Source organism: Poromitra crassiceps (genome assembly GCF_964638095.1).
Source record: "Poromitra crassiceps genome assembly, chromosome: 17".
NCBI lineage: Eukaryota > Metazoa > Chordata > Actinopteri > Beryciformes > Melamphaidae > Poromitra > Poromitra crassiceps.
In genome coordinates this window covers 37,286,718-37,300,449 of record NC_139635.1, presented here as the reverse complement: position 1 = coordinate 37,300,449, position 13,732 = coordinate 37,286,718, and the positions used below count along the sequence as shown (strand labels likewise).

The window sequence follows — 13,732 nt, the reverse complement described above, 5'->3', positions numbered from 1 at the left end:
TGTGTGTGTGTGTGTGTGTGTGTGTGTGTGTGTGTGTGTGTGCGTGTGCGTGAGTGAGTGCACGTGAGGGTGGGAGGGGGCGGTACATGGTGTACATTTGGGACATAGAGTCAGCTGATATGTACACAGTAACAAACGTCAGAAATGTTGAAGTTTTTTATTGTCGAAGCTGTTTCAAAGACAGCTACAGTAGCTGCCTGACAGTTTAAAAATGACTCCCAGATGATTCTGGAGACAATCCCTTCCATCGCTCTGCTCAGCTGTTATTCTCTATCTTCTACTGTAGTTCTTACATCATGATATGGTCACTTCAATATGGCAAGGACACTAAGGTCCTCCCCTTAGGACGCTAAGGTCCTCACCTTAGGACACTAAGGTCCTCACCTTAGGACACTAACGTCCTTACCTTAGGACACTAAGGTCCTCACCTTAGGACACTAAGGTCCTCACCTTAGGACACTAAGGTCCTGACCTTAGGACACTAAGGTCCTCACCTTAGGACACTAAGGTCCTCACCTTACGGCCCTAAGGTCCTCACCTTAGGACACTAACGTCCTTACCTTAGGACACTAAGGTCCTCACCTTAGGACACTAAGGTCCTCACCTTAGGACACTAACGTCCTTACCTTAGGACACTAAGGTCCTCACCTTAGGACACTAAGGTCCTCACCTTAGGACACTAAGGTCCTCACCTTAGGACACTAACGTTCTTACCTTAGGACACTAAGGTCCTCACCTTAGGACACTAACGTCCTTACCTTAGGACACTAAGGTCCTCACCTTAGGACACTAAGGTCCTGACCTTAGGACACTAAGGTCCTCACCTTAGGACACTAAGGTCCTCACCTTACGGCCCTAAGGTCCTCACCTTAGGACACTAACGTTCTTACCTTAGGACACTAAGGTCCTCACCTTAGGACACTAACGTCCTTACCTTAGGACACTAAGGTCCTCACCTTACGGCCCTAAGGTCCTCACCTTAGGACACTAACGTCCTTACCTTAGGACACTAAGGTCCTCACCTTAGGACACTAAGGTCCTCACCTTAGGACACTAACGTCCTTACCTTAGGACACTAAGGTCCTCACCTTAGGACACTAAGGTCCTCACCTTAGGACACTAAGGTCCTCACCTTAGGACACTAACGTTCTTACCTTAGGACACTAAGGTCCTCACCTTAGGACACTAACGTCCTTACCTTAGGACACTAAGGTCCTTAGGACACTAAGGTCCTCACCTTAGGACACTAACGTCCTTACCTTAGGACACTAAGGTCCTCACCTTAGGACACTAAGGTCCTCACCTTAGGACACTAACGTTCTTACCTTAGGACACTAAGGTCCTCACCTTAGGACACTAACGTCCTTACCTTAGGACACTAAGGTCCTCACCTTAGGACACTAAGGTCCTCACCTTAGGACACTAAGGTCCTCACCTTAGGACACTAACGTCCTTACCTTAGGACACTAAGGTCCTCACCTTAGGACACTAAGGTCCTCACCTTAGGACACTAACGTCCTTACCTTAGGACACTAAGGTCCTCACCTTAGGACACTAAGGTCCTTACCTTAGGACACTAAGGTCCTCACCTTAGGACACTAAGGTCCTCACCTTAGGACACTAAGGTCCTCACCTTAGGACACTAACGTTCTTACCTTAGGACACTAAGGTCCTCACCTTAGGACACTAACGTCCTTACATTAGGACACTAAGGTCCTCACCTTAGGACACTAAGGTCCTTACCTTAGGACACTAAGGTCCTCACCTTAGGACACTAAGGTCCTCACCTTAGGACACTAACGTCCTTACCTTAGGACACTAAGGTCCTCACCTTAGGACACTAAGGTCCTTACCTTAGGACACTAAGGTCCTCACCTTAGGACACTAAGGTCCTCACCTTAGGACACTAACGTTCTTACCTTAGGACACTAAGGTCCTCACCTTAGGACACTAACGTCCTTACCTTAGGACACTAAGGTCCTCACCTTAGGACACTAAGGTCCTCACCTTAGGACACTAAGGTCCTCACCTTAGGACACTAACGTCCTTACCTTAGGACACTAAGGTCCTCACCTTAGGACACTAAGGTCCTCACCTTAGGACACTAACGTCCTTACCTTAGGACACTAAGGTCCTCACCTTAGGACACTAACGTCCTTACCTTAGGACACTAAGGTCCTCACCTTAGGACACTAACGTTCTTACCTTAGGACACTAAGGTCCTCACCTTAGGACACTAACGTCCTTACCTTAGGACACTAAGGTCCTCACCTTAGGCCACTAAGGTCCTCACCTTAGGACACTAAGGTCCTCACCTTAGGACACTAACGTCCTTACCTTAGGACACTAAGGTCCTCACCTTAGGACACTAAGGTCCTCACCTTAGGACACTAAGGTCCTCACCTTAGGACACTAACGTTCTTACCTTAGGACACTAAGGTCCTCACCTTAGGACACTAACGTTCTTACCTTAGGACACTAAGGTCCTCACCTTAGGACACTAACGTCCTTACCTTAGGACACTAAGGTCCTCACCTTAGGACACTAAGGTCCTCACCTTAGGACACTAAGGTCCTCACCTTAGGACACTAACGTTCTTACCTTAGGACACTAAGGTCCTCACCTTAGGACACTAAGGTCCTCACCTTAGGACACTAAGGTCCTCACCTTAGGACACTAACGTTCTTACCTTAGTACACTAAGGTCCTCACCTTAGGACACTAACGTCCTTACCTTAGGACACTAAGGTCCTCACCTTAGGACACTAAGGTCCTCACCTTAGGACACTAACGTCCTTACCTTAGGACACTAAGGTCCTCACCTTAGGGCACTAAGGTCCTCACCTTAGGACACTAAGGTCCTTACCTTAGGACACTAAGGTCCTCACCTTAGGACACTAAGGTCCTCACCTTAGGACACTAACGTCCTCACCTTAGGACACTAAGGTCCTCACCTTAGGACACTAACGTCCTCACCTTAGGACACTAACGTCCTCACCTTAGGACACTAAGGTCCTCACCTTAGGGCACTAAGGTCCTGACCTTTCTTTGCACTCCTTACTGGCAGTTGATTGTCATTTTGGTCATCTGGGAATTGAAGTTCATTCTAATGTGGTAGCAAGTCACTCTGGATGAGAGCTGCTAAATGAATCCGCTAAATGGCTACAATGTAAACATAACATAATGTATTGCCAAAGCCTTCCCAACAAGCTGCAATTGTATGTAGATGGAATGACATACTGTAATTGAGTAGCCAACAGAAATACAAGTGTGCATGTTGCACATGTACGTGTCTGGATATAACATCCCTCAGATCTGCATTATCATGGCACTGGCAGTAAAGCCCATAGGCTCTCATTGTCCTTGTCAGTTGTTTCTTTACTGAGAACAACATCTTACATCACAAGCCTTGTCAGCAGGCAGTGCCTCGACAAGCCATCCCCAGCTTTTCACCTGAAGATGAACAAATCCCTGTCGCTCGTGCCTTACCTGTCTTTAGCTTTAGCTTTACGTGTCTTTAGCTTTAGCCTTACCTGTCTTTAGCTTTAGCCTTACCTGTCTTTAGCTTTAGCCTTACCTGTCTTTAGCTTTAGCCTGACCTGTCTTTAGCTTTAGCCTGACCTGTCTTTAGCTTTAGCCTTACCTGTCTTTAGCTTTAGCCTTACCTGTCTTTAGCTTTAGCCGTACCTGTCTTTAGCTTTAGCCGTACCTGTCTTTAGCAGTTGACATTAGTCAGAGCAGTGAGCGTTTGATTCACGTCCAATGCATCAAATCATAACACGCTTGCGTCTTTCTCTTATCCAATACCTGTAGCATGAATGGAAAAAGAAAATCACAGTGACTCTGTTTCAGAGCCTGTAATTTTTTTTACATTTACTTGAGTAAACAAGTTGAATCAGTACTTCTACTTTTACCAGAGTCTTTTTTTACACAATTAACTGTACTTCTACTTAAGTAAAGAGGGTGTACTTTTCCCATCTCTGCTGGTTGGACATAATGCTGAATGACGTGTGTGTGGATTGTTAGCAGAAACGTGTTTGTACGACACCAGAGACGTTCCCGCCGGTATGAGGTTAAAAACATCGCATTTGGTCTTTTTTCAAATGTAGCCGACGTGGTTATTTGCATAGAGATCAGCCGAGTGAGATCCGACCACAAGTGGTCCCCCGAGACACATGTGGAGACGCATTCTGATGCCAGGTGTAAACTAACGTACTTAGAGCGGATCACCCAAGACGCACACCAGGTCTGAACACGGTGTCTGTCCCTCACTCTACACCAACATGTAAACTGTGGCTGTCATATGGCAACTGAGTAACTGTGATTTGTGTGTGTGTGTGTGTGTGTGTGTGTGTGTGTGTGTGTGTGTGTGTGTGTGTGTGTGTTGCATGTACTTGTGTGTGTGAGTGAGTGAGTGTGCGTGCCCGTTTGTTGCCAGAGGCTACAAGCTGATATTTTGCTCCAGCGAATGAGGGAATATTCCGGACTGTCATGTGACTCTGTGATGTCAGAGAGAGAGAGAGAGAGAGAGAGAGAGGGAGAGAGAGAGAGAGCAAGGTGCAATTTAGCCCCACAGCTGATCCGTGCAGTGTTCAGAGAGAAGCGGAGACAGCCAGACACACACTCAACTCTCACTCTCTCACACACACACACGCACCTTCGCCTCGCTTGTAAACACATACACATACACGCGCAAACGCACGTGCATGCACTTCTTGACACGCATGAACGCAGTCACACACAACCTACAAGGTATCATCTTCGTAAACGCAAGGATGAATTGCTTCCTCTACTTTGAAACCTCGTAACACTTTGGATACACTGAGGACGACACTAGAAATACATAAAAAGACACCAACCAGAAGAGGACAGAGAGACAGAGAAAGAGATAGAGAGAGAGAGAGAAGTAAAGGACACAGCGGGGGGAAACACAACTGACGAGAGAGAGAGATTGAAGAAGAACCTCTACAAGAAAAGACGGAATAAAAAAAAACGAAACAGAGAAAAGTGGAAAAGGACCAAAGCAGGCTGAGAGATAAGAGAGATAAGAGAGAGCGAGCGAGGCGAAGAACAACACTTAGGACACTGACAAGAGAGAGAGAGAGAGAGAGAGAGAGAGAGAGAGAGAGAAAGAGCGAGGATGTCCTTCCTATCCGGCTCGTCCTGGCAGCAGACGGGCATCATTAGTGGCAGCGGCGGGTACCGGCAACCTTCTGGGGGGCAACTTCACCAGCAGCAGCAGCAGCAGCAACTACTGCCAGCAACTGCCAACATCCCCGCAGTAGCTGCCTCCCCTCCAGCCTCGCCCCCCCCTGCCCCGGCCTCTGCACCCCACCGCCAAAGCCAGATGGCCCTGCAGGGACAGGTCGGCACCGGCACCCAGGGGGCATTCAAAATAACTTTGACGGACGCGGAAGGGGCGAAATTAGGGCGCGGCCGCGCCGAGGGAGCCGTGACGACCACGGCCGCCTTCAAGATGCCAGCGCCGAAGACGGAGGACGAGGGGTGGAGTGGCGGGAGGCTGGCGGGGGTGGAGGAGGCATACAGGACGGGAGGCGTCGGAGGGTCGGGGACGGCGTTAGGGAGTGCGGGACAAAGCCCCGGCAGCCCCCTCTCTTCCTACTCCTCCTCCTCCACCTCCCCGGCTATCTCGCCCGGGAAGCCCTTCCTGACTCCTGCGCTCGCCTCAAGCCTCAGCTCTGCAGGGCAAACGCATCAGTCAAGCCCGAGTGTTCATTCGGAGCAAACCCGCGGAAAGACGGACAGCGGAGTTGGATTTTACATCCAGGCACCTCCAGGCTATGCCCCGGGCCAGGGCTCGCTTCTCCCCCCAAAACAGGCCTCCTCCGGGCTGGTGGAGAGCGGCACACGGAGCCCCTCCTCCTCCTTCTCTGGAAGTCCCAGATCAAGTCGAGGAAGTGGCGAGGACGAGACGAAAGCTGTTGTTTCTTCTACATCTGAGGGCATACTTGTAGGCCCAGTCGGAGCCCAACATATAAATCTCTCTGTAGGACGTCAGAGTATAAATACATCTACACAAGTCCTCGGAACCTCTGCAATTCCGAATACAAATTCAGCTGCGGGCCTACTTGGATCTCAAAATACAAATAACCTGCATGGAGCTCAGACTGTGAATGCAGCTGCAGCAACTAAACCTAGCTCAGCACAGATGCCTGCATTAGCCCTACACCCAGCTGCAGCTAACAGAGCTACGTATGATGTTAGCCGGGTGGTCGGCGTAGGGGAGAGTGGGGTGCAGGGTTACACCCTAAGAGAGGGCTTTGGCCATGATGAAAAGGGGAGAACGGGGCCACGTCTCCCACCCAGCAGAGGCAAAACGGAGAGTGGCGTCGCGAGCTACAGCCTGACTGAGGATTGGAGTCATGACGAAGAGCGGAGAATGGACTCATGCGCTCCGCTAAACAGAGAGACCATAACAGTCCAACGCAGTGAACTGCCACAGCGCACCACGGTGAGACGCGCCGTGTCCGACTGTTCACACCTGGCCGTCCCCACGGTAACGTACCCCAGCGGTACGGGAGGCCTGGCGCCCAACGCGCCCAATTTAACCCTGCTGGGACCGGCAGGCGGCTGCCCGCCCAGGCCGCCGCCCCACCACCATCACGGGGCGGTCCGGCGCTCGCTCACGGTCAACGACAGCACGGGAGGCGGCGCCGCCGCCATGGCGACCATGATGTCGTCATCGCCGCTGATGACATCGCCTGTGCTGCCGTCCTCCCCGCCCCCTAAGAGGCATCATGGGAGCTGTGAGAACAATATCTTGCTTTCTGTCCCGCCCCCCGCTGTCACTTCCGTTAACAGCGTGGCTGGTAGCAAACTAAGCACCGCGGGTAGGTGTTTGTGTGTGTGTGTGTGTGTGTGTGTAGGTGTGTGTGTGTGTGTATGTGTGTGTGTGTGTGTATGTGTGTGTGTGCATGCGTGTGTGCATGTGTGTGTGTGTGTGTGTGTGTGTGTGTGTGTGTGTGTGTGCAAGGCGATCTCCAAAATAATTGTGTAATAGCAACATTGAACATATGTTGCCATGTTGTGGCATGTGTTTCCATGTTTTTGAGTAATGCAAAGTACTGAAGTGAAAAGGAGGGAATCTCTAGTTAGATCAAATCTATTGTGGTTTCATTTTGGAGGTTGCTGTTCTGTGCTCACCGGAATCCACTTGTTTTCTTTCACATTGCTAGAGTCAACATGAAAACAGCTTGTAGCCTGGCTCCATCGCGCAGGCAGTCGTTGTTGTCGTCGTTTAGGCTCGTCGCGTCGCAAAGAATTGTGGGAGCAACGTGACCATCACCTATTCACTTCAGAAATGGCCGTTACATAGAGGCCCCCCTGAAGGGACGAGTTTTACACACCTTAGATTGGAATGCCCTTCAACATGGCGCCGATTAGGTTCAGTGTAAAGTGAAGAGGCCTACGTTTTAGAATCCAGTGTGGAGACTGAGCTGGTGTGTGTGTGTGTGTGTGTGTGTCTTTTAGGGGTGGAGGTGCATTTACTTGTTGTCACACTCTCTCAACTGCGGCCATTTTGGCACTCCAGGTTTAGCGTCCAGGTCATTTTGATTGGGGATGCGATGCACAAGTGAAAGGCAACCCATGCAGGTTTAGGACTGCTGGTCACTGTCACAAGGTGGAGCGATGCCAGGGCTGCACCAGTGCTTTTACACATGCAGCTGGAGACATGATTCTTATGCATTTATTCATTGTCACTTTTCAACTGGCTGCATAGTTTGACAGGAGAGACAGTATATAAGCTTTCTGATTCACAAGGAGCTTAATGACAGAGGAACCATCCCTCCATTTATGTATATATTATAGGGGTGTCACAATATATCGTCCCACGAAATTTCGCGATAGTAAAACGTCACGATATGTATCGTTGAGATGAAATCTCATATCGTGAAAAAAAAAAAAAATGTTTTTTTTTTTTTTTTTTTTTTTTTTTTTAATAGACAAAGAAACGTCTTTGTTTGTTGAAGTTCAATGTGTGGAAAGTAGTTCAGTTGAACAAGTCTCTGAAGAGACACATGAGAAGTTATACAGGAGAGAAACCATTCAATTGAGTTTCTGGCAAAACTGTTTACTTGACAGGAAAAACTGAAGATGCATAAAAAATAGACTAAGAAAAGTCTTGTTGTTTGAGTTTGAAGAAAAACTGAAGATGCATAATGAGAATTTATACTGCTGAGAAACCTTTTAGTTCAAAGTAAATCTAAGTGACGGTGTAACTCATTCTATTTCAAGATAAGCCTTATCTCCAATCTCATGTTTTTTCTAGTTGTTATTGTAATAACAATTTCCCACAACAGCATGTTTTGTATTTGTGCATTTCAAATAAAATACTACTTTTCCAGTCATATATTGTCATTATTCAAGTTTAAAAAAATATTGTTAAAATCGTATCGTATCGTATCGTTATCGTGAACCCAGTATCGTGATACGTATCGTATCGTGAACTGAGTGTATCGTGACACCCCTAATATATTATATATGATAGTCTATGTATCTATTCATCCATACATGTGCTCTATACATGTGCTCTAGGCTGCAGTCGACAGGGAGGAGATGATCATTGATTAGAATCGACTCTGACTGTACTCATTCAAATATAGAGCAGCTATTTCAAGCACTGTGTTGTGTGTGTGTGTGTGTGTGTGTGTGTGTGTGTGTGTGTGTGTGTGTGTGTGTGTGTGTGTGTGTGCGTGTGCGTGCGTGCGTGTGTGTGTGTAGGGTGAAGTGTCCAATGACATGAGTCTGGAACTTGTCTTGGTTTTACATTTGCCATAGAAACACACACACACACACACACACACACACACAGTGCAATATGCGGGGTGTGCAACTTAACAGCAGGAGAGGATACTGAGACAAAGAATTGAAAAATATATAAGATCTATAAGATTGGAAAAAAAATATTCAAATATGTGCAGCATGATTATACGATAACAATAATCATTATTATATCAAACGATTATTACACATGGAACGTCCCCACACACTGACGCTGTGATGGATCGTTGGATGTGGGAAGCCATGACCGCCCAAGCGTGCAAGGCACCTGAAGAGATTTAAAGAGTGTTTGCCGTAGGTTAGTCTCTTTCACACATATCTTATGAAAGTAATTTGAATGTTTCTGAAATCCAAATTCAGAAACAATCAAACAATCAAATTCCTGTCAATTCTAAAGTCCCCGGTTATTTAAGTAATAAGCTTTTAATATGAAGCAGTAAAGCAGGGACTGTAAAAAGAACAGAGTGAGGCGAGCCTTAAAGAGACAGGAGCTAAATGTTTCAGACAGAGGCTGGACATAAAGGGACAGTACAATATAAATTAGTTTTTTGAACTATGAATCATGCAAAATTACTGTAGTGGAGTTCCACAATAAAATAAAATAAAATAAAATAAAGAGCTGGAAAATAGATAGAGCCGCAAAGACAAATTCCTTCACTATGGCTATTAAATTATCTAGAATCTTGAATTTTAAGCTAGCTGACAAGCTCTAGTTCAAGTTCAACTGTCAAGCAAGCTGCCCCCTCCCCTCACCCACACACACACACACACACACATAACAAATCCCACTTTAACCCCTGATTAACCTTGATCCATGTCTGAAACTGTGCTTGAATTTGAGAGAATTTGGCCTGGAAAGTCCTTAAAAATTCCTTGAATTTGATGCTTAAGAAGGACCCATGAATCATATGAACCATGCATTCAGCATGTTTTGGTGTGTACTGTTTGTCAATGCATGTCTGTCTGTCTGTCTGTCTGTCTGTCTGTCAGCTAGCAAGCAGGAGCCACAGGGTTCAATACTTAATACTCTGTGTGTTTACTCTGTGTGTGTGTGTGTGTGTGTGTGTGTGTGTGTGTGTGTGTGTGTGTGTGTGTGTGTGCGTGCGTGCGTGCGTGCGTGCGTGCGTGCGTGTGTGTGTGTGTTTGTGTGTGTTTGTGTGTTTGTGTGTGTGTGAGCGAGGGAGTGAGTGTGTGTGTGTGTGTGTGTGTGTGTGTGTGTGTGTGTGTGTGTGTGTGTGTGTGCATGCGCACGCGCCCGCGTGTGTGTGTGTGCGTGCGTGTGTGGGGGGGGGATGCTGCCTGTAGTAAAATATCCTCGCACCAGCTCCATGTCTCTGTTTGTTAGTCATGCTCTAGTTTATACGGCAGTCAACTCTCTCTCTCTCTCTCTCTCTCTCTCTCTCTCTCTCTCTCTCTCTCTCTCTCTCTCTCTCTCTCTCTCTCTCTCTCTCTCTCTCTGTCTCTCTCTGTCTCTCTCTCTCTCATGTGTGAGTGGCATGTTGGATGACTCATATTGCTGGTGTTACAGGGTGGAGTGATACAGCTATGACTACTAGCATGACAAATGAACTGACCGGTGTGGGTTAATGCTGCAGTATAATAATAATAATAATAATAATAATAATAATAATAATAATAATAATAATAATAATAATAATAATAATAATAATAATAATAATAATTCATAATTATATTAAACTGTATTATGTTTTTGATGACGTTAAAGTGTACCCATAATGCAATGCGAGTCTGAGTTTGCGGTGAAGGTGAAAAGCCAAAGTGAGAGCAGTGAGATGTTTCCATGTCACAGTAAAGTGATATGGGACTAAGCCAGCATCTTAACCAAGTTTCACATCATCAGAACATGAGCATAACCAAGTTATCTCACCCAGCTATGATGTTTACATGTGTCCACCAAAACCAGGCAACCGGGTTAAGAACTCAAATCTCCATCCTCATTTGGGCTCCAGGCTAAAACAGTTATAAAGATAATATATAATAATATATTATATACATAATGTATTGTGTTTGAAGGTGACTTACATTCCAGAGTAACCCTGTGCATGCTCCTTAATTATTATTATTTTTTAGGGCGAGGGTTTTAAATTTTCTTAATTTGTTTTCCTAAAGAATCCCCCAAGCACTTTTATTTTTTTATTTTTTTATTCCTTTTTGCACAAAAAAGTAGTATTGTGATGTTGGATGTTACAGGGACTGTGATGAATGCAGTTCTCACTGTTCTGATTTCATAAAAAAAGTAAAAAAAAAATGTTTTACTCTGGTGGTGTGTTCTTTATATATTATGACAGTTTTCCTATAATTTGCACACACAAAAAGCAATGCATCTCCTTGCTTACAGTAGCTCAATGTATCACAATATATTGAATCATAACCCCTGTATCGTGATGTAGCGTCTTTGAGCATTAGGAAAAGCGCTATATAAATCTGATGTATTATTATTATTATTATTATCATTCTTGCTAATAATACACAGCGCTAACCACGCATCCGTCCTCAGCAGAGAGGGACAGGAGGGGACATTTAGTGCAGAGCATAACCGAGCCCGTCCACTGTCACTGTTATGTAAGAGACGTATTGGTGACAACTGGCAACAATGTGTCCCTCTGTCTCTCTTTGTGCCCCCCCCCCTCTAGCCCATCAGCCCCCCCCCCCCCCCACACCCACACACACACACTGACCCCCTCGCTCTCTCAGTCCAAACCCCATCGTCTCTCCAAGCCCCTTCTGTGGCTATCTGCCCTCTGCTCTCCTGCTGTTTCTCTGCCATGCTCTGTCCTTCCTCTCTGCCGTTGGCCTTGCCTCTCTTCTTTATCCTCTCTCTATCTCCCTCCCTCCCTCGCATGAATCAGCTGTTGGCAACATTTTGTGCCGTGACCCAGTCTGACCTGGTGCTGCCTCTGCAGGAGGACGTCCCCGGATGGCTTTGGGCTGATTTTAGGAAATATGTTCAGGAAGTACATCCCGCTGAAGTCAGGTTCACTGAAGCACGTTCCAAAGTTTGATTTGAGAACCAACTCAAATTCAAGTTCAAGATTTGAGAAGATGTTTTACTGTAATGAAATGTATATAATAATATAATTTATTGTAATTTATAATACAATTGCTTATAACATCTATTCAAAGAAACTAATTGCAAAAACCCGGATGATTCTTTTGGCAGATCCAAATATTTGATCTTATCTAAACAGATTACAAAATGTACAGTAGATACAGTGTTTGGATCCATCAAGAGAATCTCACTTTTTTCTGTCTCTCTCTTTCCTAGCTGTTTGGAAGAAATTGTTTTGTATTCATAAATGGAGAGGAAAATTTAATTTCACTTTTCCAACTCAATTACACGACTCAGACCACATTGCTCTCACATGTGCTCTACTCAGACCACATTGCTCTCACATGTGCTCTACTCAGACCACATTGCTCTCACATGTGCTCTACTCAGACCACATTGCTCTCACATGTGCTCTAATCAGACCAGATTACTCTCTGATCGCATATTTGAAATGGATGCAAAATCTTGCGTCTCCATTGGCCCATCATTGCCTCATGGCAGCGTCAAATGTCTTGCAAACAATCAACATTTGTAGATGGTGTGTTATTAAGGGTAGAATTGTAATTGTGAGGAGCACAATTCAAAATAAAAAAATCATTGAAGAATAGAGTTGTGTTTGCGTGCAATAACAGATCTGTTTCACACATTTGTTGAGATACAAACACAAATTTCATTTTGAGTATAAGGTTACAGATTTGGGTTTATTTTTGCAAATCTTTTTGCTCACATTCACAAATGCTGGTGTACAATTTGCAAAGCATTAAATATGTATGTATGTATGTATGTATGTATGTATGTATGTATGTATGTATGTATGTATGTATGTATGTACAACCTATGTCATTTGAGCCTGAACATGTGAACCTTTATTTAGCGTAAAGAAAAGGTAACGCATCAAAATTGCAGATGCAAGATTTGGGAAACAATAGCAGCAGTATGTCGCACCCGGCACTTTTACAGTCGCGCCTTTGTTGAGGAGAGCAGCGTGCTTTCCCTCGGCTGCCTTCGCTAAAAAGAGCCTACGATGCTAACAATGCCACTGTTTCTCTCCCAGTGAAATCCGACAACAAGGACAAGCAGGAGAAGACGGACATCATGTCCAACAAGAGCGAGAAGATCGACACCTCGGACAAGAAGGAGAAAGAGGACAAGAAGGAGAAAGAGGACAAGAAGGAGAAAGAGGACAAGAAGGAGAAAGAGGACAAGGCCCAGAAGTCCCAGAAGATCCTGAAGGACGAGGAGAAGACGGACAAGCCGGAGAAGGCCGATAAAGACGAGAAGAAGGAGGAGAAGGCAGGGAAAGGGACGGCCAAGTCTCCCACAGCCAACGGCAGCAAGACCCTGGCCAGTCCTCAGGGCAAGAGCAAGGTGGGTCACACACACACGTGCACGCGCACACACACACCGCACACACACACACACCGCACACACGCGCACACACACACACACACACACACACAGAATACAAAGCTGATTACAGAGTTAATGTGGACAGACAAGGACATGGGTCACCTCGGACAGCTTTCTGCCTCTGCTGCTGCTGCTGCTTCTGCCACTCTCTTCTGTGTTTGTGTGTCTGTCTCTGTGAGTACATGGAGTGCAATAATATGACCCTGATTAAGACAATACTCTGAATAAGACACTGCCATGTAAACAGCCTTTTCTGATTGTCTTAACCCGAATAAGGTTATAGTAAGTAATAGTCAATATAAGACGTGGAGTATTCCGATCTTAGTCGCCTTATTTGAAGTGCATTGTAGACACACTTTTCTCTTTCTTTTCTTTTTTAAATTATTTCTGAGTTTTTCCCCTTTTTCTCCCCAATTGTACTTGGCCAATTCCCCCCCCCATCCTGCTGCCC

At 45.8% G+C, this 13,732-nt stretch overlaps 1 protein-coding gene across 1 annotated transcript in view; it reads left to right on the top strand.

Annotated features, from left to right (window-relative positions):
* LOC310792395 (uncharacterized protein) overlaps window positions 1-13,732 on the top strand; it is a gene marked incomplete at both ends in the record, with an annotated part of 90,256 nt that overhangs the window by 46,886 nt on the left and 29,638 nt on the right. Inside the window, one exon of the mRNA XM_083654110.1 lies at window positions 12,926-13,239. Within this exon, the coding sequence (XP_083510236.1) occupies window positions 12,926-13,239 (314 nt within the window). The remainder of the gene's footprint in view (window positions 1-12,925; window positions 13,240-13,732) is intronic.